Source organism: Tasmannia lanceolata, unplaced genomic scaffold, assembly GCF_043159265.1.
Source record: "Tasmannia lanceolata isolate RefF3 unplaced genomic scaffold, GAP_Taslan_0.1 ptg000018l, whole genome shotgun sequence".
Classification (NCBI taxonomy): domain Eukaryota; kingdom Viridiplantae; phylum Streptophyta; class Magnoliopsida; order Canellales; family Winteraceae; genus Tasmannia; species Tasmannia lanceolata.
Window position 1 is genome coordinate 50,196,178 of NW_027518695.1, and position 26,866 is coordinate 50,223,043.

General features: G+C 40.2%; 1 protein-coding gene across 2 annotated transcripts; it reads right to left on the reverse strand.

Moving 5' to 3' along the window:
• Window positions 1-25,946, reverse strand: LOC143849887 (GATA transcription factor 24-like). 2 transcript variants are annotated; one of them, XM_077359174.1, is made up of 8 exons: window positions 25,482-25,946; window positions 18,506-18,592; window positions 18,238-18,368; window positions 13,515-13,631; window positions 13,238-13,343; window positions 2,893-3,012; window positions 2,673-2,744; window positions 1-398 (listed from the first exon to the last, which is right to left on the reverse strand). In XM_077359174.1, the coding sequence occupies exons 1-8, from the start codon at window positions 25,779-25,781 to the stop codon at window positions 309-311; spliced, it is 1,023 nt and encodes a 340-aa protein (XP_077215289.1). In that variant the 5' UTR covers window positions 25,782-25,946; the 3' UTR covers window positions 1-308. The 2 variants fall into 2 exon arrangements, with proteins under 2 accessions (XP_077215289.1, XP_077215288.1); XM_077359173.1 differs by having other exon boundaries at window positions 2,673-2,753; window positions 25,482-25,945.
• Window positions 25,947-26,866: the final 920 nt, after the last annotated feature.

Here is a 26,866-nt window from a genome sequence, read left to right on the forward strand (position 1 = left end):
TTTTCAGGAACCAGATCCACTCCATATCATTCATTATCAGATATTACAAGCTATAATAAATATATTTGTCATAGATTGTTATGTTCTCTGAGGTTATCTGCTCCAACCCTTGATCAAATGGAAAGGCTTTATGTAAAAATAGATACCAATAAAACCCTACCTAAAAGAATTCATATACTTTGACAAGGGCTCTAAACATATCTTTACAAACTCATAAAAACCCAGTAAGATTTCTACCCTACAAGAAACTTCTTACAGAGATGATCGGTTTAGCTGAACGGCTAGACTGTGGAAATGCAGATGCACACTTACACAGCCTCCACAGCTGATTTATCAGCAGTTACGGTGACAGCGGCTGCCTGGTTGTTGCTCACTACTTCAGTACCATTTGCTTCACTCTGCAATAAACAGAAGGCTCAAATGATGAAAATTAAGTCAAGCATCATAAAAGAATAGCCAACTCTGTTTCAAGAAGAAAAAAAAACGGTAAACTATATTGAAACCCAATGGGAGAAAGCAGAGTACAAGATGATATTGGGGACGAAGTGTTCCCAACAACCATATATTTTAAAATATTGTGATGTTTTCCCATTTTTTATAAAACGACAAAATCCCGATATTTTCACGAGCTTTTGAAAATTCATGGAGATATGTTCGTATTTTATTAACTCATGATATTATTTATTGTCCCACTTTTGTTAAATTTTATATTTTATTTTTTCAGTTTTTTTCCTGATAAAAACCAAAAAATAACAAAAAAAAAATTAAATATCCCAGAAATTCACAAGACAAATATTTATGACTATGGTTGTTATTGGTTTTGCCGTATTCTCAAAACAGACTGAAGCACAATCAGATCTGGCAGGTAGGGCAGTCCAGTTGGTCCCAGAAAACCATTTTCTCAGCTCTTTGTATATAGCTTTGGTGCTTAACCAGTTGGATTGGCCTGTCTTTGTATTTACTGACAAGTTGGGCAGGTTAAAGTTTTAAATCTTTTGGCAGGATGTTTTATTCTTTACATTGAATCAACAGCAACTTTTTTTTTATGCTTTACATTGAATCGACAACAGTTTTTTTTTAATCAACAGCAGTTGTTAAGATTTTCTTATTTTTATGATTCAATATTTATGAAACAGACAGGAGACAGAAATTTTCAGTATCATAGCCTTTTTTCTAGTTTTTTTTTTTTTTTTTTGGCTGGGTGGGACTAGATTGCTTAAATAGATGGAGAACGATAATACGGAAACAATTCAAGAATTTTATTCAATAAAGACTAATACTCATTATTGATTATTTAAATGTTAGCTTTACTTCAATAAGACCACTAATAGCAATAAGTCAACTTTATCACAATATTTCCAGAATTGTCTCATATGATATTATTGCAATAATATCCTGATAAAGTTACTGCATGAACGAACTACATAATTTGAGTTATAACTATCATTATACTATCCCTATACTGGCCATTTACTCAATTTACATATACTTGTCACATACTCGATTTACATATGTATAGACAATTTAATATTAATATTTTTCTTTATTTGCTGAATTTTACATAAAATCAGATCTAAGAGTTTGCATAGGGAGCTTACCTATGCAAACTCCCCAAAAATATGATACGGCCAACAACATAGGATGATCCAAACCGTCCATTTGGATCGCCAGTGTAAGTAGGTGGTTCCCCAAAAATCATTTCCATAGGATGATCCTAACCCTCTGATCTAGAGGGACTACACATTATGGAAACTTCTACAGATCAGAGGGTTGGGATCATCTTATGGAAATGATTTTTTGGGGCACAACCTAATTAAGTTGCGGCCCATCAAACGGACGGTTTGGATCAGTCTATGGTGTGGGCGGTACCTTGCTTTTTTAAAATACGGATTTACAAGGCCACACATCATATAAAAATAAAAAAGAGTGATAATAAAAAATAGATAGATCAGAGGGTTATGATCATCATATGGAAATGATTTTGGGGCACAACCTACTTACACGGTGGCGATCCAAATGGATGGTTTGGATCATCCTATGGTGTTGGCCATACCATATTTTTGGGGAGTTTGCATAGGTAAAAGCTCTCTATGCAAACTCTTAGACCCGCTTTTCCGTAACTTCAAATTTTCATTATTTTTAAATGTTAAATGTATTCCAACAAACACTTAAGCAACAAATTTTCAAGAACAAAACTTGACACTAGGCTTTAGTGACAAACTAAATGTTTTCATTCATATTAATTTCCCATATCCGTCATGAAGAAGATCATAGGGCTGATATATTACCTAACTTTGGGGCTGAATGTACTAATTTAGTTGTCTGGGAGAAGATGATCAATCTATAGACACCACCAAATGGTCTGTTTTGTGCTGCTTCTTGAGTTTTTTATGTTATTCTTTTTTTTTTTGCTAGTTTATCTTACTGCAGATTTATGTTTTTCTTTCTATAATAAAATCAATTTTTCAGAAAAATAATATTTTTGAGTTTTCCACCTACTACTATTCTTCTCTTTTTTCTTAATTATCAACATATTCGGCTCAAACAATATTTTTCCTTTGACTAGGGCTAAGGCCATCAAAAACCAAACCTGCCACCTCATCATGTGGCTTTGGTTTAGGCCTACCACCTCATATCCTGATTGGTACGAAATGGTCACTAACAAACCATACCTGCTCATTTGGGTTGGCAGAAGAATTCTTGATTTCCATGGCCAAAGTCTTGGAATCATCTCTCAAAGTTCCCTGCACATCCTATAAATAAGGTGAGAAGTCAGTACAAAAAAAAAGGCCGAGCCATTTCATGAATACACTTTTAACAGGGAACAATTTATCTTTTCTCACATCCAATTACTAATTTTATAAAACATAGGTTGCTGATAAGAAACCAAACCTGTTCATTTGGGTTGGCAGAAGAGACCCCTTCACTTGGGTTAGCAGAAGCTACCCATTCAATTTGGTTGGGAGAACAATTTGGGGTACCATAAGCCTTTGAAAGATCCCTCAAAACTCCCTGCAAACACGATAAATACGTTCAGAAAAAAATGGATATGATAAAGCTAGAAAGGGTTTTTGCCACGGATTCTTCTAACACCAAGAGCACCAAATTATCAATTCTGGAACCTTATGGTGGCATTAAACATTTAAAATCTGTTACCTTTTCAGTACCATGTACATAACTCCAATAGAAGTAGTAATAATTTGGTGATATTGTCATAATTTGGAGCAGATTATATACTTTATGACAATCTAATCGGAATTTACTGTGCTACATATGCACATGGGAGAATTAGAAAACTCTTGAATCAATGACAGAGAGAAACCGAGCTCCACCGTGACAGAGAACCAATCATGGAGCTTTTAATCTACTTTCAGATTATCATAAAGTGTATTGCAAGATGTCTTTTGCACAAAACTCTAAATAACAGAAGTTACAAGAATGCCACTAATATGTAATTACAATAATCCCAGCTCCCATCCCCTGAAGTTAAAATGTTCCTTGGAACATTTTCAGCTTGTCAATAAAGTATGAAGATCAGTTGCTACCTGATCTTGACTAAAAACATGCACTGGGTTAATCTCACCCTTCACTGCCTTATGAATAAAATGATAATCCAGCTCAACGTGTTTGGGCCTAGCATAGAAGAGTGGACTCTGTCACACCATGACGGCAATCTAATCGTCACAGTAAATAGTGACTGCATCTGCCTTGATGTGAAGTTCCGGGAGTATATGACAATTCCACGCAAAATCTACTGTAATGGAAGCAATGGCTCTATACTCAGCTTCTAAACAAAAGCTGGCAACAGCCCTTCCTTTCTTAAAACTCCAGTAAACAAAGCCCCTCTCACCATACCACATTAAGTAGGGCTGTCTCTCACCATACCACATTAAGTAGGGACAGCCCATCTGGTACTTGAGTCTCCTCCCTAACCAGCATGTGAATATCCAACAACTTGATTGCCCTAACATCCCCCATAGGATAAGCCATCAATGTTAGTCTTATATAACTCGTAATTCTTTCTGTTGCATGTAGTTGTTTCTCTTGAGGATCGTGCATCCGCTTAAGAGCCTAATGTAGGACCAAAGGGGGAAAAGAAACTAGAAAGGAAATCTCAGATGTTCTCATGTCTGGGGTTTGATATAAAATTGAGGTATAGTATGAAATAGGGTTCGAATTAATAGATCTAATATGTATAGTATGCAAACTGGGTGAAAATAGGGGTTATCAGTCTAATGGAAACTCCGGCAACTCTTGCCCTTCCTCTGATGGTTTGAGGGCCCAAGCCCTTCTCCTCCCTTTGAAGTCGAGGGCCCAAGCCCTTCTCGTCCCCTTCCTTCTTTCGAAGTGACACTCTACAATATGTCTTATAGGAGGAAGGAAGTGGTGGTACCCGCTGGAAATAAGAGGTTTTTGCATCAAGGCGTCAATAGCCGATATGTAGAACACTTCCGCAGAGGGGACTGGGGATGTACCATATGTAAACTATCAGAACTTTAAATGGCGTGTAATCTGCAGATGGTGTAACAGTGGAAAAAGTGGTCGATTAGGGGTGCCATCTAAACCTAATATTGAAGCCAATCGAGACCAAAGGTCAGGGGAGGAGAAGATCTGGCCAGACTCTGGAGAAATTTCCGTTATTGAGATTAATGGAACCCCAGCTATCCTGATCTCTGGGAAAGAGGTTGATAAAAGACAACAGATCCTAAAATCATGCTTGATCAGGAGACTTAAACAACCTGGGGGGTGCTTGGAAGACATATGAAAGTGGGCTAAATGGTTCTGGAACATTCCCACTTTACCAAAACCATCCTTTCTAGACCCTTAAGAAGTTCTATTTATGTTCGAAGAGGAGATTATGGCAACTAACCTACAAAAAAGCGCGGGGAGGGAAGCTTATGGCCATTACCTACAGGAATCCAACTCAATGGGTGGGCCACCTCAACGGTGGAAGCTTTGGGGACGTTATTTGGTACAGTTCTTGAAACAGACATGAAGGGATATCATGAGGATTGTATGAGTTTTGCATCGGCAAAAATCGTTGCTCCAACATGGAAAATCCCAAAAATGCTAGTGGATCTTTGGGTCAGGGATAGTTGCTTTAAAATAGGGGTCCAAGTTGTTGACCCCCAATCGACTATCTTCGAAGAGGATAGTACGGATCCTCGAACCCCTGGGCAAGAAGCCTTCACCCCTGTCCAATCCTTGAAGACGGGTCGGGTTATGGAACGAAGTGGGGAGGAATCCTCTCCGGTGCAAGTCACTACTGGAATGAGGCAGGGGAAGACACCGGTGCCTAGTCTGATTCATCCCGGTGGCCCAGCAGGTGCTACAAAAAAGACCGTTGTACCTGTTGCAACGTGGCAGCCACGTGTCCAGATTTCGGATGATATTGACCCTAATCACCATTCAGGGGTTCAGAAGGAATTTTCAAATTTCAAATTTCAAAGGCTTTCGTCAGGCCCAACTGGGAAAAGTGACAAGACCGGACATCATTGCAGAGATGCATACTGACTCCAGAGATACAACTACTCAACGGAAAAAGACTATTCTACCCTCCGTACCGCCAAGACTACAAAAAAAAGTTACCCGAGCCCTGCGGATCCTAAAATAAGGATTGAAACAATCTGATCACTCAGGAAGGATTGCAAAGAGAAGAAACTATAGACGGGGCCCACAAAAGAAGACGAAGACCCTTAGTCACGTTCTGGGTGAGGAATGCCTTAACGGTTTCTCTACAAGCCAAAATAATCAGTCCAAACATCCCTTATCTGAAGACTGTCCTCACTTTGCTTGGGATCCTCACAGGAATCCTCCTTGCCTTGAAGAGGCGGGTCCATCGCGAATCCAAGGCCGGCGAGGGCTTCTTGCCTAAAGAGAAGCCTTGGGAGTACTATCCCCACTCCCAATGAAGATAGGCTTTTGGAACATTAGGGGACTAAGGGAAGACAGAAAATTCTGTGCGATAAGAATTTCATAACCCGAAGTCGAATAGACTTGGTGGCCGTCAACGAGTCCAAGTTAATGGGGATTATCGATATTACCATCAACAAGACATGGGGCACGAACCAGTGACAATGGGTTGCAAAGGCTGAGGTGGGTACAACAGGTGGGATTATAGTAATTTGGCGAGAAGGTAGATTTCGCCGGGAGGAGGTAAGGGTGGGGAGATTTTCGATTTCGATTCTTTTCTCCTTCACGGATTGGAATAAGAAATGGTTGCTTACGGTTGTGTATGGACTAGTTAGGGCCCCAGAGAGAAGAGAGCTCTGGAAAGACTTGAACAATATCCGAGACTCTTGGTTGGGCGCGTGGATACTTGGTGGTGACTTCAATACGATCCGATTTCCATCTGAAAAGAAAACATTTATAAGAATTACAACCAGCATGAGAAATTTCTCAAATTTCATTCAAAACCATGAGTTGTTAGACATCCCACTCAATGGAGCAAGGTTTACCTGGTCCAATAACCAGGAACGTCTGGTAATGTTGCAAATTGATCGTGTCCTCACCCGAGAATGGGAGGAATGTTTCCCTCTAATTTCCTATACGGCGCTGCCAAGATCCGAGTCCAACCATAATGCAATCATATTGGAAGCTTCAAATTTCTCGGGGGGCCCACGGCCATTCAAGTCTGATTTAGACCTGCTAGAGATACCCGGGTTGGAGGAAAAGGGCGAAGGTATGGTGGGAGGAAATCAAGATCAGAGGTTGGAAAGGATATATCCTGTGCCGGAAATTGAAGGGGCTAAAATCTAAAATCAAAGAATGGCAAAAGCTTATTGACGAAGATACCACGCAGAGAAAAGAGATGATCTCAAACAGTTTGGCATCTTTGGAGAGCAGGGAGATGGAAGGCCCTCTATCAGAGCAGGACCAATTGGATCGCCTGAATCTATTGGATGAAAACGACATGATCCTGAGAAGAGAAGAAATTCGATGGAGACAAAAATCACATGCTCTGTGGTTTAAGACAGGGGACATGAACTCAAAGTTTTTTCACCGCACAGCCAACTCTCGAAGGAGAATCAATTCGATTAATTGCCTAAAGAATAGGGATGAAATAATCAAAGACCCAAATCTTATTAAAACCAAAATTGTGGAATTTTATTCGGGGCTCTATTCCAGATCTGTGGAGTGGCGTCCGAAGGTGGAGGGTGTTAAATTCAAACGAATTTCAATCAGCCAGGGAGCCAATCTGGATCGAAATTTCACAGAAGATGAAGTTGAACAAGCCATATTTTCAATGGCTGGGGATAAGGCTCCGGGCCCGGATGGTTTCCCTATGGCTTTTTTCCAGCATTTCTGGAATACCCTGAAAGGAGACATTATGGCTTCTTTCCAGGAGTTCCAGCAGAGAGGTATCATGAGTGAAGTTGTAAAGGCAACTTTCATCACCCTAATCCCCAAAAAAGAAGGGGTCATTGGGATCAAGGACTTTCGTTCAATCAGCCTCATGCATAGTGTTCCCAAAATCGTAGCTAAGCTACTTGCAAGAAGAGTGAAAATTTTCATGGGGGATATTATATCACAGTTCCAAGGGGCCTTTTTGAATCGAGGCAAATTTTGGATGGTGTTTTAATTGCCAATGAACTTATCAACTCGGTGAAAAGAAGTGGGCGCTCGGGTCTCGTATTAAAAATTGACATAGAAAAGGCCTATGATCATGTAGACTGGGATGTTCTCGACTTCATACAAGAAAAGATGGGATTCGGTCCAAAGTGGAGGAAGTGGGTTAGAGCGCTTATAACATCTAACTCTTTATGAATTATCATCAATGGCTCAGCGGAAGGATTCTTTAAGGCATCAAGGGGTATCCGACAGGGGGACCCATTGGCCCCGTACTTGTTCATAATGGTGGTTGAGGCCCTTGGTCTGATGTTGACAAAAGCAAACAGAATGGGTCTGGTTGGGGGACTGTAAGTCGGACCTTCAGATGAAGAAATAACCCATCTTCAGTTTGCGGATGACACACTAGTCTTCCTCCAAAACACCCCTCAGACCATCCCTAATATTATGAAGATAGTCAAGCGGTTTGAGGTTAATTCGGGCCTTAAAATTAATTTCAGCAAAAGCATGCTTCTGGGAATTAATTTGGATAAGACAGAGGTGCAAAGGTTGGCAAGGTCAATTGGGTGTTCTGCTGGGACGTTTCCTGTCTCCTATCTGGGGTTACCCTTAGGCTTCGGTGTTCCATCAGCTGCGCAATGGGACCCGGTAGTAGAAAGAATTGAAAGGAAACTAGCAACTTGGAAGAAGAAATACATCTCTCTTGGGGGGAGAATAACATTAATAAAAGCGGCACTATCTAATATACCGGTGTACTTCATGTCCTTGTTCAAAATCCCGGTCAAGGTAGCATTGACAATCGAAAGACTACAAAGGAATTTCCAATGGGACAGAATGGTAATTCAGAGAAGGTGAGGCATCTAATTAGTTGGGATAAAGTCACACAGTCTAAGACTAATGGGGGACTGGGTATTGGCAAGATCAGATTGCAGAATAAATAGTTACTTGAAAAATGGCTATGGAGGTACGGTATCGAGAAATCGGCACTATGGCATCGGGTCGCAAGAATGAAATATGGATCCGAATGGGGGGATTGGAACATCAAAAAGCCATCGGGAGGAAAGGGATCAGAAGCGTGAATATCCATCTATTCTGTTAAAGAAGACTTTGAACAAGCAATTCGCTTCAAAGTGGGAAAAGGAACTAATGTAAGATTTTGGCTGGACCCATGGTGTGGTCAATCACTACTATGCTTGGAATTCCCAAGGATATTCAGAATTGCTCTTTCCCCTGAAGCTACAATTGCGGACTATTTAGTTAGAGAAGGTCAGGGAGGCAGAGGGTTTGGGGATATCCGCCTCCATCGGAACCTTAAGGATGAGGAAATCCATGATTTTCAGAGACTCCTTTCGGTCCTAGAATTGACATATTGTTCGCAATACAAGGAAGATGAAAGAATCTAGACCCCGGCATCTAATGGGGAGTTCATCACTAAATCCTTCTTTATGCTCTTAAATGCGGGACAACAATCTCCGGTAAGGCGTATCTGGAATTCCCTTGCCCCCCCTCCCCCCCCCCCCCCCCCCCCCGGGTGGTGGCCTCTAGGTGGACTTTGACACACCGGAAAATCAACACCTGTGATCTCTTAAAGAAAAGACATTTTAGTCTAGCGAGTATGTGCGTTCTCTGCGTTCGGGATGAGGAGACTTTGGATCATCTCATGATGCATTGCCCATTTGCATACTATTTATGGATAAGAGCCTTTGGAGCTTTTTGGATTTCTTGGGTTTGCCCAGACTTTATTAGCTCTCTCCTCCTTGGTTGGCGGTCAGGCCCTTTCGGTGACATGAGCCGATATCTCTGGGCAACAATCCCCTATGCCATAGTATGGAATATCTGGAAGGAGCGCAATAGACAGATCTTTTAGGAAAAAAGTAGAACTGCTGCCCGTGTCTCCTCTGATATCAAAGTGGAACTGCTCTCCTGGATAAAGTCAAAGAAACAAACCCGTTACGGGTTGGGAGACCTGATAAGGAACTGGTGGTAGGTGATATGGGACAGAGCCATCAGATCCAAGCCCAAACCTAAATGGATGAATCCACCAACGGGGTGGCTGAAATTAAATTTTGACGGATGCTCTCTGGGTAATCCTGGAAAGGTCGGGATTGGTGGAGTAATTAGAAATTCTTCTGGGACGACAATTATGACGTACTCGGGACCATGCGGTATATGTGATGCTAATGAGGCGGAAGTCAGAGCTTTACATTTTGGCTTGCAGTGGGCCTTCGAACACGATCAACATCCCCTGATAGTTGAAGGTGGCTCCTCAAACGGGTTAGCTTGGGCTTCCGAAACATCAAAGGGTCCTTGGAAATTGCAGGACGCGGTTGTAGAAATACTGGATCTGATGCAGGTAGTCAACCCGAGAATTGAACACCGCAGGCGATCGGCAAATGAGGTGGCAGACACCCTAGCTAAGGCTGGAGCTAATAGGGAGGATTTCAAAGTAGTATCATGTGTGTAATTAGTCTTGTTCCTCAGGGAAGCGTAGTGTAGGTATGACCTTTGGAAGGACACATTTTACTTTTCCTCTCTTGTACCAACCTGGGAATGCCCGGTAACCAATTAATATTTGTAAAAGCAGGTTGGGACTACTGGTCCCGAATGCTATTTCAATATTTATGGAAAATGCCACCTTCCAAAAAAAATAAAAATGCAATCGGTCTAGATTGATCGTGCAATTGGAGATACCCACCTAAAACCCTAGAAGAATGAAAGATTGAGAAAGAAAATGATCTATGAGAAAGAAAACACAAAACTAGAAGACTGATAAAGAAGATAAACGACTTGGAAAAGTAGATCTGAATATCTTTGATAAAATGCACAGACGGGATTTTTTTAAAAGGAACTGGATTTTATTTAGAGAGCCAAAATTGGATCCAAGGGGAAGAGACACCCCGCCAATGAAGCAACAAAAGCCTTCCATACATACATAAATGTTGCCTGGACTCTAAGCCACTCCACAGGCAGCAGGCATTAGATCAAAACCCTAGAGAGATTGAGAATCAGAGAGAACCCTAGAGAGAGAAAAAATCCACTTCGCTCACTGAAAAGCACCAGCAAGTTAAAAGAAACCCCTAGAGAGAAAATGAGAACCACACAGCAAGTTAACCAAAGCCCTTCGTTCATTGAAAAAGCACCAACTGGTGCAAAATGTGGACAGGTCCCACGAATTCACATTCGAATTATGAGAGTACGGTATTTGAATGCAAACCAAGTTTGAATGCACAGTCTTCCCTTCCATTTACCGTGACTTGTACACCGCAGCATCATTTGCCAACCTCCAAATTTGATGGGCAGCAATACTGATGAGATCCATTATTTCTGCAATGACGGGAGATAGCTTCCATGGGCCTTTCGCCTTCTCGGTTACCCAAGCTATTACATTAGTTGAGTCTCCTTATTAAAGGTCCCAGGTGAGTATCCACGTACTATTTGAAACCCAATAATAGGGCTTTAGCTTCAGCTTCATTTGAGACAAAAATTCCTGCGGCCCCGGATAAGACATTCTCGTCCTATCGTCGGAATCCGAATGATTCCTCCAATTCTTGGTGGACCCGGTTTTCCTTTTGAAATCCCATCAAAGTTCAATTTGAACCACCCTATCGGACGTGGCTGCCATTTTGGAGCGATGGTTGTCTTCAACCCCTTCTCTTGAACAATCATTTACCACTCTCTTAAAATATATCCTACTTGGTAACTTGCTCCTAACTTGTCTTTTCTTCCCCAAGATAATGTCAATTTTCACATCAAGTATGATCTTTCCCGTACCAATACAAGCCCAAAATTGTTTATAATTGCTTGCGTGGTTTTAAATTTCGGCCGGCCGAAATATTTCGGTTTCGGCACAAAACGAAACGAAATTCAAATGAAGTCGTTTCTTTACAAGATTTCACCGAAATTTCAGTAAAATTTCACCGTAATATGGAATTTTAGCCGAAATTAATCGAAATTTCATTTGTGGACTTCAAAATTTCCACCGAAATTTTAAAAATGTCCACCGAAATGTTATAATTTCCACCAAAATTTCAACCGAAATCGCCGAAATTGACACCGAAATTTTAGACATTTCGGTCGAAATTAAAAAAAAAATAAACGAAATCATGATCATATTTTTACATTATTTCGGCCCGAAACCGAAATTTAAAATTTCGGTTTTGGTGGTGGCCGAAACCGACACCGAAACCGAAATTTGAAACCTTGTTTGCTTGCCACAACCGGTATGAGAAGGGAAAATGCACCATTATGTGATCCAGCGTCTCCTGCTTGTGAAACGTTCCTTTTTTTAGGATGTCGGAAGTGTTGATTTTTCTGCTACTCATAGTCTGAGCGAATGCAATGATCCTTGGGGGCATAGGGTTTCCAAATTTTGGTACTGCAAGAAGTTCTCCCATTACTTGCGTTCAATCTGAAAAAGAAAGACCGAAGGGAGAATAAACCTTGGGTGTCATGGGTCCAAAGTCTCATCAGAAAGGTTGGGGAAGCAATAATGGGCATGGAGAGAGACTCTAACAGAGAGGAGAAACTAGAGCCTAAGTCTAATATCCCAAGTTATCCTTCCAATACCTTTCCTTGTAAGGTACTCAGAAACTCTTGCTTCTCTATTGGTTGCTAAGAGATATAGGTTGGGGAAAGCATGGCATAGATACGACTCTCCTCGCCACGGGTCTATCCAAAACCTCATACTCCCCATGGTTTTAAATTTTGGCCGAAACGAAATATTTCGGTTCCGGCCGTGACCGAAACCAAATTTACATGAAGTCGTTTCTTTACAAGATTTCGGAGAAATTCAATTCCGAAATTTCGCCGAAATGTCACCGAAATTTCAGTTCGTTTTTAGCCTTTTTTTTGGAAATTTTAAATAGATCTACCAAAATTTTAAAAAAGTCTACCAAAATGTTATAATTCCCACTGAAATTTATGAAATATTCACCAAAATAGCCAAAATTTCCACTGAAAATCACTGAAATTAGCACCAAAATTTTAGACATTTCGGTCGAAATTAAAAAAAAAAATACGAAATCATAATCATATTTTTATATGATTTCAGCTGAAATTTCGGCCCGAAACCGAAACGTTTCGGTTGCGACGGAAACCAACACCGAAACCGAAATTTAAAACCTTGGTACTCCTACCCTTCCCCACCCTACACCTAACTAGGGGTTCATACCAAGGAAGCAAGAATCTTCCCCGGAACCTGATTCCGAATTGGGAATCTCCATGCTTCCCCAAAAAGTGGGAACAGTGCTTCCCCAAAAAGTGTTAATCGCGCTTCCCCAACCATGGGAATCACACTTCCCCAAAATGGGAACACGCTTCCCTATCGCTTCCCATCGTTTTAATTTTATGGGAAACACAGTTCCCCAGCGCTTCCCCGACGCTTCCTTTAGTCAATATATGCAACTTAGTGAGGTTCTTCTAACTTAAGCATAGCCTGATGCATACCAAGCGTTTATAATTACAAGAAATAATTGAAAAGGATGGTAAGAATGGAGTGCAAATATTATGAGGTTGGTGCATAATGGATTGCCAATGATGGATTAAATTCTATAATTTTTAATCCTAGATACAACTACATTGAGGGGTGAGACTTTCTTTCACTTGTCAAAAACATTACCAATTGCATTAAAAAAAACCACATTATTTGGTCTTACAGGTTCATACTAACCTTGTTTGCCCACTTCAGTCCACATGCATTGCATAGAGTCTTTGGGCCAGCAGGCCCTCGACGCATCATCGGAGTTGATTTTTCACTAGTACCACAATGTTGACATCTGCATAGACCATATAACGATTACAAAGACAAGATACAGCAATTGAAAAACAGTAATAATGACACCTTGAAAGAAACAAAAAGTAGGTTAACCCATTCCATCCAATTCATTAGAAATGATTCTTTCTGACAAAATGAAAATTCATGTAACAAAAGACGGCCAGGAACTTACGCAGTCACTTGAGGAGTTTCTTCCGGAGTGTTCTGTGAAGGATCCCATCCTATAGGCAATACCGGTTCCTCAGAACTCGCCTTGGATGATGCAAACTGACCTTTCTTACGGTGCATCCTAAAATTCAAATATGTAAGTAAACTAAAATGTCAGCTCATTCAAGCAAACAAGTAGTAATTGTAGGATAGGCATCTTAATAAATCCTTTTCATGGATACAGAAAGAGGCATGCTCATACTTTAAAGAATCACAAAAGCTAGAATTAGAAAAGGAACATCTTGCAAGAAAGATTTTTTTTGTTGGTAAACGAAATTCATCAGAAAAAGAGTGATACAATGCAGAAACAGCCAGGGAGACATTGCCCCGGCATCAATACAACTTATACACACATTACAACATTTAGCGGAAATATGTTTCCTATCTTTAATTCTGGTCTTTCTATTCATTCCTTCGCAAACACATCAGCAATCTCATTAGAGGAACTTGGCTTATTGTCAAGCCTAGGTATGAGCATTCTACACAAATAGAGTACCTCTAGTATGAAAGGTCTGTCTCCATGGGCAAGCTGACCATCGTTGAGCCCATGAGATTGCACTTTGGGAATCTCCTTCAATTATGAGATTCCCAAAAAGTGTCACCTTCAAAATTTGGAGCCCGGTTAAAACATCTCAATTCAGCTTCATTTGAATCAGTCTCACTAATTGGGCTGGAATTAGTTGTGATAAATTCAGCTCTCATCAAAGTTTAGTTTGATAGTAGTTCAAGTGAGGTGGTTGCCAACAGTGTGAGAGTCTTGACTGATGCATTTTCTCCACAATGGTTAATTTCCAATTTCGTAAGGCTTCATTGATAGAAAGAGTGTTAAAGGAAATCTTGCATTTTGCCATCGAATTAAGCCCGTTTTTAATTTTGTTACTGTCTTATCAAATAAGTTACTCATTTCCTTGAGGGAGGGAGGCGGTCTCTCTCTCTCTCTCTCTCTCTCTCTCTCTCTCTCTCTCTCTGTATTTTTTGAGCCTTGCCCTCTCTTTCTTCTCTCTCCCCATTGCTGGCTCTCTCTCGTCTCCCTTTTTCCTATGTATTTTTTGAGTCTCGCCATCTCTTTCTAGTCTCTCCCCATGGTTGGCAAAAGATGAGACGTGGAGGCCGGATCTAGAACCGATGAGGCCAAATCTTTAGTATGGCTGTTCCGTGGTGGCTAGATCAGGGGTCATGGAGGCCGGATCTGGAGTTGTCGAGGCCGTGAAGCTGGATCTGGAGCCAAGGAAAACTGCAGAAGTTGCCGGAGGCGGTGAAAAGCAGTAGGTTGCTGGATCCGGAGACGTGGGAGGTCGGCTATAGGTGGAGCAAGGCCGTGGAGGCCGTGGATTATCGGATTTGGAGGCAGTGAGGATTTGGGAGGCTGTGGATTGCCGGATTAGCAATAGGGCTGCTGGGTTTGGATGGTAGGAGGTTGTGGTCATCGTAATCAAGATCGTGGGTGGTGGCCTGAGGACGGGTGTGGTGGCCAGTGGCAATGGAGGTTGCCGGATTCTTTATGACGGTGGTAGTAGCTAAGACTCCCTCGGCGGAGATGATTTTGGTGGAGGAGGTGGAGGTGGGACCGGAGGTGGTGACCGCGGTGATTGGTGGTGGTATGGGATGGAGGTCGCCAGAGATCCGACGATGTTGTTGGATGGTTGGCTATCGTGCACGTTGAGGGCACACGATAGCTATGGGCCTTTGAGCGGAATTTTTGAAAATCGAATTCGGAATATGGTGGAGAAGTCTGTGTGACATGGCAAGTCACGATCTTGACTGGGTGGGCCCTACAATATGGCATTTTTTGTTGGATTCGATACAATTAAGGCTACTGGGTAATGTAAGGGGTAATGGGTTTCCTTTGGGCCAAGGACCATGCTCCTGGGGAATTCATACTATGTTGCTGGTATGAATATATTTGTCATTTTTTCAAAAAAAAAAGTTACTGGTTTCCTTGAAGATTCGAGAATTTCTCTCCAAATGTGACAAATGGCGGCATATGGTACTAATCTCCATGCTGCCTTTCCAACATCATGCTTGCCACCACCATCCATAAGAAGACCACTCTAGGAGGAGCCAATAAGTACCATAATTTTAACCAAGAAGAGCTTTTGTTGTCATCTTCTACCAAACATCAGAAAAAAGACATTATCGTGAAGGTTTCTTGAAGATTCAAAATCCAAATCCTCCTATTGAGTTCTTGGCAAGAAATGTAAATTAAATCAAGAGCCCCAAAGAGTTAAGCTAGGCTATCAATCTTACTTTGATTGAGGTTTTTGCTAGGGTTAATTACACGTCCCTACTTCCATCAAAGCAATATTGAATTCTCACTCCTTTATGTCATACTAGAAAATAAAAGCCCATAAAAGGGGGAATAACCAAATATCTTCCCAAAATCTTCCCCAAAATCTAATTGCCCACGCCCACACCAATACACACCCACACTAAACCTAATTTTGACTCATACAAGGTATGAGACTTCCAAATGAACATTCCAAATGAACCGCCATGCCCCCAAACCTTTTTCCTATCAGTGGATCTCTACACTCATTCCCCCACTCTTTCCCAGATTTTCCCCGAATAATGGCGCCACAAAGGATATTTTTCTTCACCAAGCCTCCAAAGCCAAGGTGATTCCCATCCCCATGGCGCCTATCTGGTTTATTCAGGAAGATGGAGGACGTTATGTCATCTGATTGTTTCTATTCCCACATCCAACACGAAGGACATTCTTAGGCAGATTAGCAAATATTTGGTGTTCCTATAACAAGATAATCAGTTGGCATCAAATGCTTCGATTTGTTTTGTTCATTTTTTGAGTTTATTTGAATTTTCTTGGTTTCTTTTTATGTTTGAGCCCTTTTGTGGGCCTTGCTTCAGCTTTGAATAATGCAACTCAACTCAACTGAGCCTTTGTCCCAAACTAGTTGAGGTCGGCTAATGAATCCTTTAGAAAATTTTCATGAAGGTGAAAGAATCTACCCGGCTCAAATTGACTACGTCTAATCCTGACACTGGTTGGGTTCGTCTACATGGATCATTTTCTTCCATTCTCTCCTATCCAAGGTCACGTTCTCTGTTATGTTCCTAGCCGTCAAGTCTTTCCTCACCGTTTCTACCCTAGTTGTTTTCGGTCTGCCCCTACCTCTTTTTACTCCATCAACTTGGCACGAGTCACTTCTTCTCAGTGGAGCATCCAAAGGCCTGCGTTGGATATGCCCAAATCATCTTAAAGCGGCGCTCTCTCATCTTCCCCTGAATTAGTGCCACCCCCACCTTTTTACGGATGTCTTCATTTTTATTTCTATCTAACCTTGTGTGGCCGCACATCCATCTAAGCATTCGCATCTCTGTTACACTCATTTTATGCACATGTTGTTTCTTGGTAGCCCAACATTCTGAGTTGTACAGCATGGCTGGCCTCACAACTGTCTTATAAAACTTTCCCTTCAACTTGGTAGGTATCTTACAGTCGCACAGAACTCATGAAGCATGCTTCCACTTCAACCAACCTGCTCTTATTCTGTGGTTAACATCCTCTTCAATCTTTCCTTATGTAAGATTGAACCAAGATAGCGAAAGATATCCCTTTTAGGTACCTCCTGTCGAGTCATATTTACTACATCCTCGCCCCGCCTCCTTACATTACTAAAGTTGCACTCCATATACTCTGTCTTAGTCCTACTCAGTCTAAAACCTTTGAATTCCAAAGTAGTTCTCCATAACTCTTAGTATTAACACATGCTTTGGTTTTGTCAATTAATACTTAGTCATCTGGAGATAACGTACACCACGGCACCTCATCCTGGATACCCTCCGCAAGTTCATCCATAACTGGTCAAACAAAGGAAGGAAGAATAATGCACCAGTCAAAAAAAGGAAGGAAAAATAAGAAAGAAAGAGAAATTAAAACGCAGGTAAAATGGTTACATTTTTTTTTTGCATGACAAAGTAAGTGGTTACAATTAATAAAGTAAATAACTAAATATAACAACAAAATATGAACAGATATAATATTTAAAAATAATAAAGACAAATTAAAATGTGGGTAAATGGTTAGAAAAGTAAATGCAACAACAAAATTTGATAACTAACAAATTATCAAATATTGGCAGATTAAATATTTTATTATTTTTGTAATTAATTTTCCAGGCATACCACTTGTGTGACTTATTGACTCCTAATACTACAACTCTACTGTATATGATATGGCATAGATAATACACTATCACTTTGTCTTGATTCTAGCCATGGCAAGATAAAACAGACTTAATAACGACCTTCAAGGAGAAATTCATGGGAAAATATCTTTCCTTCTGCTATTTGTTTTCATTCTTTTTTATGGGCTTGAATGGCCATCTCGGTCCCCTTTTGGGCTTGCCCCTCATTTAATAAAATGTTGGATCCAAAAGAGAGAGAAATTAACTGGAAAATATCAAGAGATTTTTTCTCACTACGAACTATGACTACAAATACGACAGTAACACAAGTCTAGGAAAGCAATGCTAGTGAATTATTTGAAAACTACAGCCAAAACTTTAAAAAAATGTATTAATTTGGTTTTTCCAAATTACAACACATCTGAGGAAACACGATAATTATCATTAAGACAAAGTACTTTAATGGAAACCGTCCAGATTTAATAGAAGTTGGGCCAATCGGAAATGAATTACAACAGAGGTATAGATTATCCAACTAATTACCTGAGAGCAACCTCTTTGCGGACATTATACCGGATTTTCTTACCAAAATATCGGTCTTTTCGCTTTTCACGGAACCTAATAAGAGATGCGAGTCTTTGTGGAACATTCGAGCGTCGTGGAGTATCACCACCCTGACAAAAATGCAGATAACGCAGTTAACGAAAACACCAGCCAGTACCATAAAAGTAATAATAGTAGTAATAAGAGTAATAATAATAGTAATAACAACTATAATAATAATAATGAACTTCTACAGTTTCAGAAATACCTTGCTATTCTGATGACTAGATGCTTCAACAACAGACACACCAGAATGCAATTCACGCCCACCCAAAAGCAGCAGGACTGCTTGCACCTGTAGCACACACATCTCCACATAAGTTATGACTGGATTTGAAATACACTAACTGGCAAACAGCATAACCAGCAAGCAGTTGAAGATAATGATGTGAACTGAGAATAAAGAAGGAATAATCCAACAAAACCACAACTTCAACTATTCATATGCACCAACAGTTTATAGCTTGAGCTGATAACATAGAAGATGCATACTCAATATAACTTAGTGTGAAATTACAGTAGATGCCCACACCGTGGTATTAAATTTCAACCGAAACCGACGTGAAACGACTGAAATGGTCTCTTATCCTCTTTGAGCCCGTTTGGGAACGGTGTCTCATTTTTTCAGTCCATTTGGGAATGGCCTTTTATCCTCTTTTGAGCCCATACAACTATAGTGTCTCATTCTCTTCGAGTCCATACGACTATAGTCTCTTATCCTTTTGGGCCTGTATGACTATAGTGTCCCATTCCCTTTGGGCCCGTATGACTACGATGTCCCATTTTCCTTGAGCCCATACAACTACGGTGTCTCATTCTCTTCGAGTCCATATGACTATGGTCTCTTATCCTTTTGGGCTTGTATGACTACAGTGTCTCATTCCCTTTGGGCCCGTATGACTACAGTGTCCCATTTCCTTTGAGCCCATACAACTACGGTGTCTCATTCTCTTCGAATTCATACGACTATGGTCTCTTATCCTTTTGGGCCTGAATGACTACAGTGTCCCATTCTCTTTGAGCCCGTATGACTACGGTGTCCCATTTCCTTTGAGCCCGTACAACTACGGTGTCTCATTCTCTTTGAGTCCATACGACTCTGGTCTCTTATCCTTTTGGGCCTGGATGACTAGTGTCTCATTCCTTTTGGGCCCGTATGACTACGGTGTCCCATTTCCTTTGAGCCTGTGCAACTACAGTGTCTCATTCTCTTCGAGTCCGTACAACTACGGTCTCTTATCCTTTTGGGCCTATATGACTACGGTGTCTCATTTTCTGTGAGCCTGTACAACCACAGTGTCTCATTCCCTTTGGGGCCCGTACAATTACGGTATCCCATTCCTTTCGAGTCGTACAATTACGGCCTCGTTTCCTTTGAGCCCATACAACTACGGTGTTTCATTCTATTCGAGTCCATATGACTATGGTCTCATTATCTTTGGACCCGTACGACAACGGTGTCCCATTTCCTTTGAGCACGTACAACTACGGTGTCTCATTCTCTTCGAGACCGTACAACTACGGTCTCTTATCCAGTTGAGCTCGTACAACTACGGTGTCCCGTTCCCTTTGAGTCCATATGACTATGGTCTCTCATTTCCTTTGGGCCCGTACGACTACGGTGACCCATTTTCTTCGAGTTCGTATAAATACGGCCTATTATTTCGATGTCTCATTCTATTTAAAAGTGAAATCTCATTTTCTCAATGCATGTTGGAAAACGGCAATGCATCATGATTATCTTTCATTCTAAGCTGCGTGATCTTCGCTCTTGGATTGAATTCATTTCTCCGTTATTCTGAACTACCAGCTCATAGTGGTAAGAATAAATGATCTTGATTATGTTCTAGGACTTCATCTAGGGTCTTGCATTAGGTTAGGTTGCATTTAGAGAATCCTTTGTTGATTTACGCTATGCAAAATGACTCTATCACTTTTGCTTTGGTATTCGATGACTGCGTCATCTCTACCAAAGAGGGGCATCTGTAGACACTCCCATTTTACTGTGCTTTGAAAAACGAGAGGCGAATCAACTTTAAAAATCCTAAAATGAGGCAAAAATTACCCTCGAATGCAAGAATAGCTAGTTTAATGCGGAAAACTGTCGCAAGACTCGATGAAACTACCGAATCTCTTATTTTTCAAAGCGTAGCAAAATGGGGGTGTTTACAGACACGGATTGATGTGTCTATACTCCGATAGCCTATTCGCCCCATCCTTGGGAATGATGAAAATAAAGGTGGCCTCGTGCTCCTGCTCAAGGTTAAACGATTATGTAATTCTTCAAAAAGTGCAATGATATCTGCTTTTACTCCTCCCAACACTCCTAGAAAAAATATCAAACTAAAACCATTTGGGCTCGAGGCATGGTCCCCTTTCACGAACAACAGATTTCTACGAACTTCTTTCTTGCAAAACGCCACTGCCAAACGACAAATCTTGGCCAAAGTCAACTGCTTGAACTCTAGGCCCTTCAGAAGAAGGAAAACATAGTCCTCATAGAGTCATAGGAGTACAAAGATCGAAAGTAGTTTATAATCTCAGAAGAGATGGTCTAGTTCTCACAGGAGTGCAAATATCGAAAGTAGTTTAAGATCACAGATGAGATAGTCTCTTGATTTTCGCATTGGACACCATAGATCTGCAATGAGTGAATCTCGCCACTTCTTCATCTAGAATCGGCGATACTATAAAAAAAGGAGTATTTTCGTCCCCTCAAGCCATTCCACCCTTGAGCATTGCCTCCATTCCAGCTCTTCCTCCAAGATCATACGATTATGTACTTCTTTGATCTCTATTCTGCGAGATGTGTCATCACTGTGGAGGCTACCTAGCTTATCGCTCTCATCAATCTCCTTGATTCTCCTCAAAAGATCCGTTTTCTTGGCATCAGCCGCCCCGACCTCCTGAACACATCTCCTAAATTTATCCTTCACAAATTTTAGCTTCTGGCCAATTCTTAGATCGGCCGAGCCAGAGGATTGGGGTTGTTAACAACCATCAGGGGAGCTTCACATGCATCTAGAAATAGGTGCTCGATATAGCTTCACATGATACATATGTTTCCATACTTTTCCATGATTTTACAAGATTTTACAAGATTTCCACCAAAATTTCCAAACGAAATTGAAACATTTCCGTATCCGTAGCACATGAAACCGAAATTTAAAACCTTGATATGAATGAAGTAATGACATTCCAAAAAGGGTGATTCTTACCATTCAAACAAAAAGAAATGACATTCCAAATTAGAAAAAGGGTGATTCTTATCATTTATGTCAGATAAGTGTCTTCCCCTGCATTGCAGAGAGGCTGTTTCAGTGACTCGAACCCGTGACCACCAGGACACAATGGAGCAACCTTACCGTTGTCTTTCCCTATTGATATGCCATTAATATATAATCATAGTTTATATCATCACAGACCACATCATGACAAGATTTGAATGGGGAAAATAAAGGGAAAAAAAGCAACGGCCAACTCCAAAAGACTATCAATGCATGGAGATGTGTATCTCTAGTCCTCTGTATCAGCCTAAGCATTGCAGGCAATAAATTTAGAAATGAAGAACTACGGTTCTACAGGACCATTGAAGGAAATACAGCCACGTAAACTCAAGCAAAAGATGTAAAAGCAATAGAAACAAAGATATTTTTGTAAATAAAATGTCACTAGAAAGTATCCGTGCAAAAAGGGACCGCATAAAAGAATTCTCTCTTCAATCAGATTTCTGTCTTCTTTTCCATTCTCAACAATTCAATTACAATGGCAATTTCATAGCTGAAACCCAATACGCAACTCATAGCAATCATAGGTAAATCAAATAAACTACTTATCCCAGGTTTAAGTTAAGAAAATATTTTAGAAGCTATATTAACATGACACTGCAATATATGGGCATTTAGTCTCTTGATGTTCATATTTAAGCATTAAAGCCATAATTAGGTAGGTGACTAACATACGGGATAGAAATGATATACAGAAAATTTGCCATTGAATGCAATCATAATTTCACAAAATTCCTATAGAAGAGAGAATGCCTACTCAGTAGCCTACACATTTCCATCTGAACCTCTTCAGCCAAATGATATGCATGCTGACTCCATCTTCAACCACGAGAAAATAAACATTTGAGAAAGTGGTAATGAAATGCATGTCAACAACAAAAAATATGTTGTAACGAAAAAATTCCCACTAATTGGCTCGGCATTTACCAATGTCCTTTGAAAAAATTCCCACTAATTTAACAAATGTTAAAAAAATTGGACTATATTTGAAAATCACTCTTTCAACTAACAAGTTGTACTTGGCGAATTCAAGAAAAAAACACAGATTTAACAAAATTAGTGTTGGGAGATATATTAAATATCCGAGTAATAATCAGTACTTGACTCCAACAAAAATAAGATATTTTTTTAATATTATATGTGATCATAATTGAAAGCATCAGCGTGCGCCTCAGACGAGACGTAGGGAAAATCCAATGAGGCACATGCTTGGGTGGATTAAGTGCATGCTCCACCCTAAACGCAACAGGGAAGATGAGTCTCAGTGTGCACCCACAAGAAAAATAAAGAGAGGGTATCGGATTTACACCTTTTTCTGGTATTTTGGTAAGTAGACCCAAAAGGGATGGGGAAGGGACTTTTGAGACCATATAAAGGGCTCCATGGATCAGATCCCTTCTTTATGACAAAATACACTTTCCCCAATACTTTTGGTTTTTCCTATACCTACAAATTCAACTTTTTCTCTAGGAGTGTCCCAAGATTATCAAATCATATCCTGAAGGATTACTCGAGCTTCGTTGGTAACCTACAGGCGATCAAAGTCTTCAAAGATAATTTTCCCGGCACCCCCCCCCCCCCCCCCTCCCCAAAAAAAAAACCCGGGCGAACTCAACCGAAAACAGAAAAAGAACCACAAAGGATATTTTTTAGATGTAAGAAATAATGCTTCCTATGATGAATTGTCCACGGCTTACAGTTTTATCATGTATTTAATATAGATTTGAGTGGTTTAAATGGATGCATAGTTTCTTATTTGAGCTGTGCAGCAGTAGCAGATTTTGGTCATGATCCAAGATCTGAATGATTGTGATTTAATGATGAAACTTGGATGGTCCATGTAGTTCATAATCACACTTTATAAATATCATGTTTCATATATGATATGATAAATGAACCAAGGATGAATTGGTTCGACTTACTCAAAAATTAGTGCTTGTAGGCATAACTTGAGCCCATGTCAATCTCATTCATTGAGATGAAATAATTTTTAAAATAAAAATTACGAAGAAAAATGAACATATTTATATGGTTTTCAGCACATTAGTTCCTCAGAAGATAAGGAAATATGCACAAGCGGGTCACCTTCTTGATTAGCGAAATTGTTCATATGTTAGATCTAATTGGGGAAGGGCCATGCCACAAAAATAGCCCCGTTGGGCGATCCTAATCCTCAGATTCGTGTGCTGAAAATGAGCAATTAAAAATAAAGCTACAATAGTTCATATTCAGAAGGAAATTTTCCATAAATCAAAGTGTTAGATTCATCTGATGGGAGAATTTGTTTGGGCATGTCCCAACTCCCATCCCTCAGGATACCCATTGTAAATCATCAACCAAGTGACTCATAAATTCACTTTTTCCCACTAATTGTTTCCCTATAAAAGGAAAAACAAATATAAGTAGGCGTGAAAAAAAAAAGAAGCTAGAATTCCATACAGGTACCTTTCATCTCTGGCGACGCCTAGAACATTTTAACTTTGACGCCAAGTGTGCTTCAACTTCCCTTCTGATGATGGGATCGTGGTTTTTTTTTTATAGGTAAGCTGGGAAGTGGTGGTCTTATCAGGTCAAAATAAGTTATTTAATTGAAGTTAAATATGCAATTATTGTTCCCTAAAAAATTATTTGACATATGAGGATCTTTCAGAAGCTCAAGAGCTTGTGACACACAGAGGGAGTACGAGAGTCTGATGGCAGAGGGAGAACAAGATTCTGAAGACGGTCTTTCCATTAATAGTATTCCTTCCAAAGCAATGAAATAGGACATCAAAATCAAGATTAATGAACTTTCTGGGATTACTTAATGATTTGAAAAAGCCATAAGTCTGTCAAAAATATTCTATTGAATATTTCTCTTGCAATTCTGCCTAGAAAGGCCGAATGACATTGCATTATGAATGTGTTTGGTTGCACAAAAAGCCTAGATAGTTTAGGAGTTTTGCTGATGTGTTACCATTGTCCCCTCCCTATAAAATTCATGCCAAAATCCACAACAAATGTGAAAATTTGCTTGGATTTTTTGGGAATGATGCTTTCTCTCTCTTCCCTCTCTTTCTCTCTAATCTCTCTCTATATTGGTAATGACATCCCATACCACTACTCTATGAGGTTGACAACCAAACACTACTTACCACTATTTTACGAGCTAAGTTACAGGTACATCCAATGCCTGTCTCCTCCCTGTTGACTACATAGACCACTAATCTATGAGGTAAATACTTGCAACCAGTTTGCGATACAGAAAAAAAAATATCCAAAGCACAAAGTTATTTCTTTGTGCCAAGCTACGCATGAATTCAAATATGTGAAACCAATAAAATATGAGGGAAAGGATTTTCTTTTTCTTTTTTTAACACAATGGGGGAAAGGAATTGCTCCAACAAGTGCTATATATTGCACCCATTAAAAAAAAAGTTCCATATATTGCAGCTTTTAAAGTAAAAACAAATCTATCTAATCAAAACATATCAATTACCAAGTAAAATTGTTTCAAGTAAATTCAAATATGTGTGATACCAACAAAATACAAGGAAAAGGATTTTTTTGACACAATTGGGAAAAGGAATTGCTCTAACAAGTACTACATCTTAAACCCATTCAAAAAAAAGTGCCATATAATGCAGATTTTAAAATAAAATAAAAAATTATCTAATCTATCTAATCAATTTCACCCAATATTAACATAAAAAAATTATATATCTAATCAATACACAATGGGGAAAAAGAATTCCTCTAACAAGTACTCTATATTGCGCCCATCCAATAAAAAAATCCTATACGTTGCGGATTTTAAACTAAAAAAAATATCTATCTAATCTATAGAGATCAATTACCAACAAAATTTGTTCAATTTCACCCAACAATAACACTAGCAATAATAATAAAATTACGGACCTTCTCAGCTGAGACAGACTGAAAAACATAGACTTCGCCCTGAAACGAAAGCATAAGCTGATTTGAAGTCTGATTTCTTAGCGGAATTACGAAATTGGGATCCACCTCCTCTATTCCTTCCATATTCTCATCGCCCCCTCCTCCCTCAACTCCGTCCATCGCCTCACCGGAGTTATCTCCGGTATTTTGACCTTCGTAAGGGACATCAGCCGAAGCTTCTACAGCGGCATCACCTTGAGGGGCTGGATCTAGAGGATCTGGGGGGTGTGAATTTAGTGATTTTCGACTTGCTCGCGGCATATTTGGAGCATTAGAAGGGAGAAGAAATAGAAACGAGAAGCCCTAACCCTAACTTATGAAAATTTCTGTTTCTTGTTTTAGAGAGACATATTATTGGGAGAGATTTTGGGGAGTTTGGAAAGGAGAAGGAAATTGGGGAAAGCTGACGTTTGCTGTGGGGTGGAGTGAATTATGACGCGTGTGGGTTCGCATGGGTGTTTAGTTGGCAATTTTGGGAAGGACTACGCAGAAAGTCACTTTTACAGTCGAGGGTAAAAGGATTCTAGACCGTTGATTTTGCAGAATTCGGATAATCTATGGGTGAGATGTTGGATCTCAAAAATCAACGGTTTAGCTTTTATTGGTGAAACACTAAATGAGGCAGAATTTGAGAATTTTTGGATCAAGGGCTTGGATCATCCGATCAAGCTGTTCTATTCAGATCAATAGATATGATCACGCTAATGAGGAATGAGAGTAAAATAAAAGCCTCAATAAGTTAGGATTTTCCACCAAATCAAAATATATGATATATTTGCACGCCCTTTTACAATAGCGGTACAGTCTTTTTAATTACACTTAGGGGTGTAAACGAGCCGAGCTCGGCCAGGCTCGGCTCGGCTCGTTAAGCTCAAAAGCTCAGCTCGGGCTCGAACCAGGCTCGGCTTGGCTCGGTCAGTCTCGGCCAGGCTCGCGAGCCTTATCGAGCTTGAATTATATTAATTTCACACCCTTCATCTTCCCTGGACAGCCCTATCTAGTGTTTTTTTACTACTCTTTTTACACTACGGGGGGTGGTCCAAGTAACAAATGGGGTTCCAAAAAAGAAGTGACATATTTTGCCTCCCCCTTTCACTCCCTGGACAACCCTTTTAGTGTATATATTAATATATAATATATATATTTAAATATGTTAAATTCTTAACGAGCCGAGCCGAGCCTGGCCTAACTCGGGCTCGGCTCGTTAAGCTTAACGAGCTTGGCCAGCCGGCTCGGCTCCGCTCGTTAAGGATTCGAGCCGAGCTTTTTTCGAGCCGAACTCGAGCGAGCTTCCGAGCCCGAGCCCGAGCCAAAATTGACACCCTTATTTACACTTTTACAAGTGG

Bases quoted from the DNA above. Each gene is read 5' to 3' on its own strand.
- LOC143849887 (XM_077359173.1), bottom strand. From the start codon at position 25,781: ATGCCGCGAGCAAGTCGAAAATCACTAAATTCACACCCCCCAGATCCT. The intron at 13,344-13,514 runs GTAAGTTCCTGG...TGGTCTATGCAG, and splicing joins GAAACTCCTCAAGTGACTGC to ATGTCAACATTGTGGTACTA. The intron at 399-2,672 runs GTATGGTTTGTT...TGTTTATTGCAG, and splicing joins CTGCCAACCCAAATGAGCAG to AGTGAAGCAAATGGTACTGA.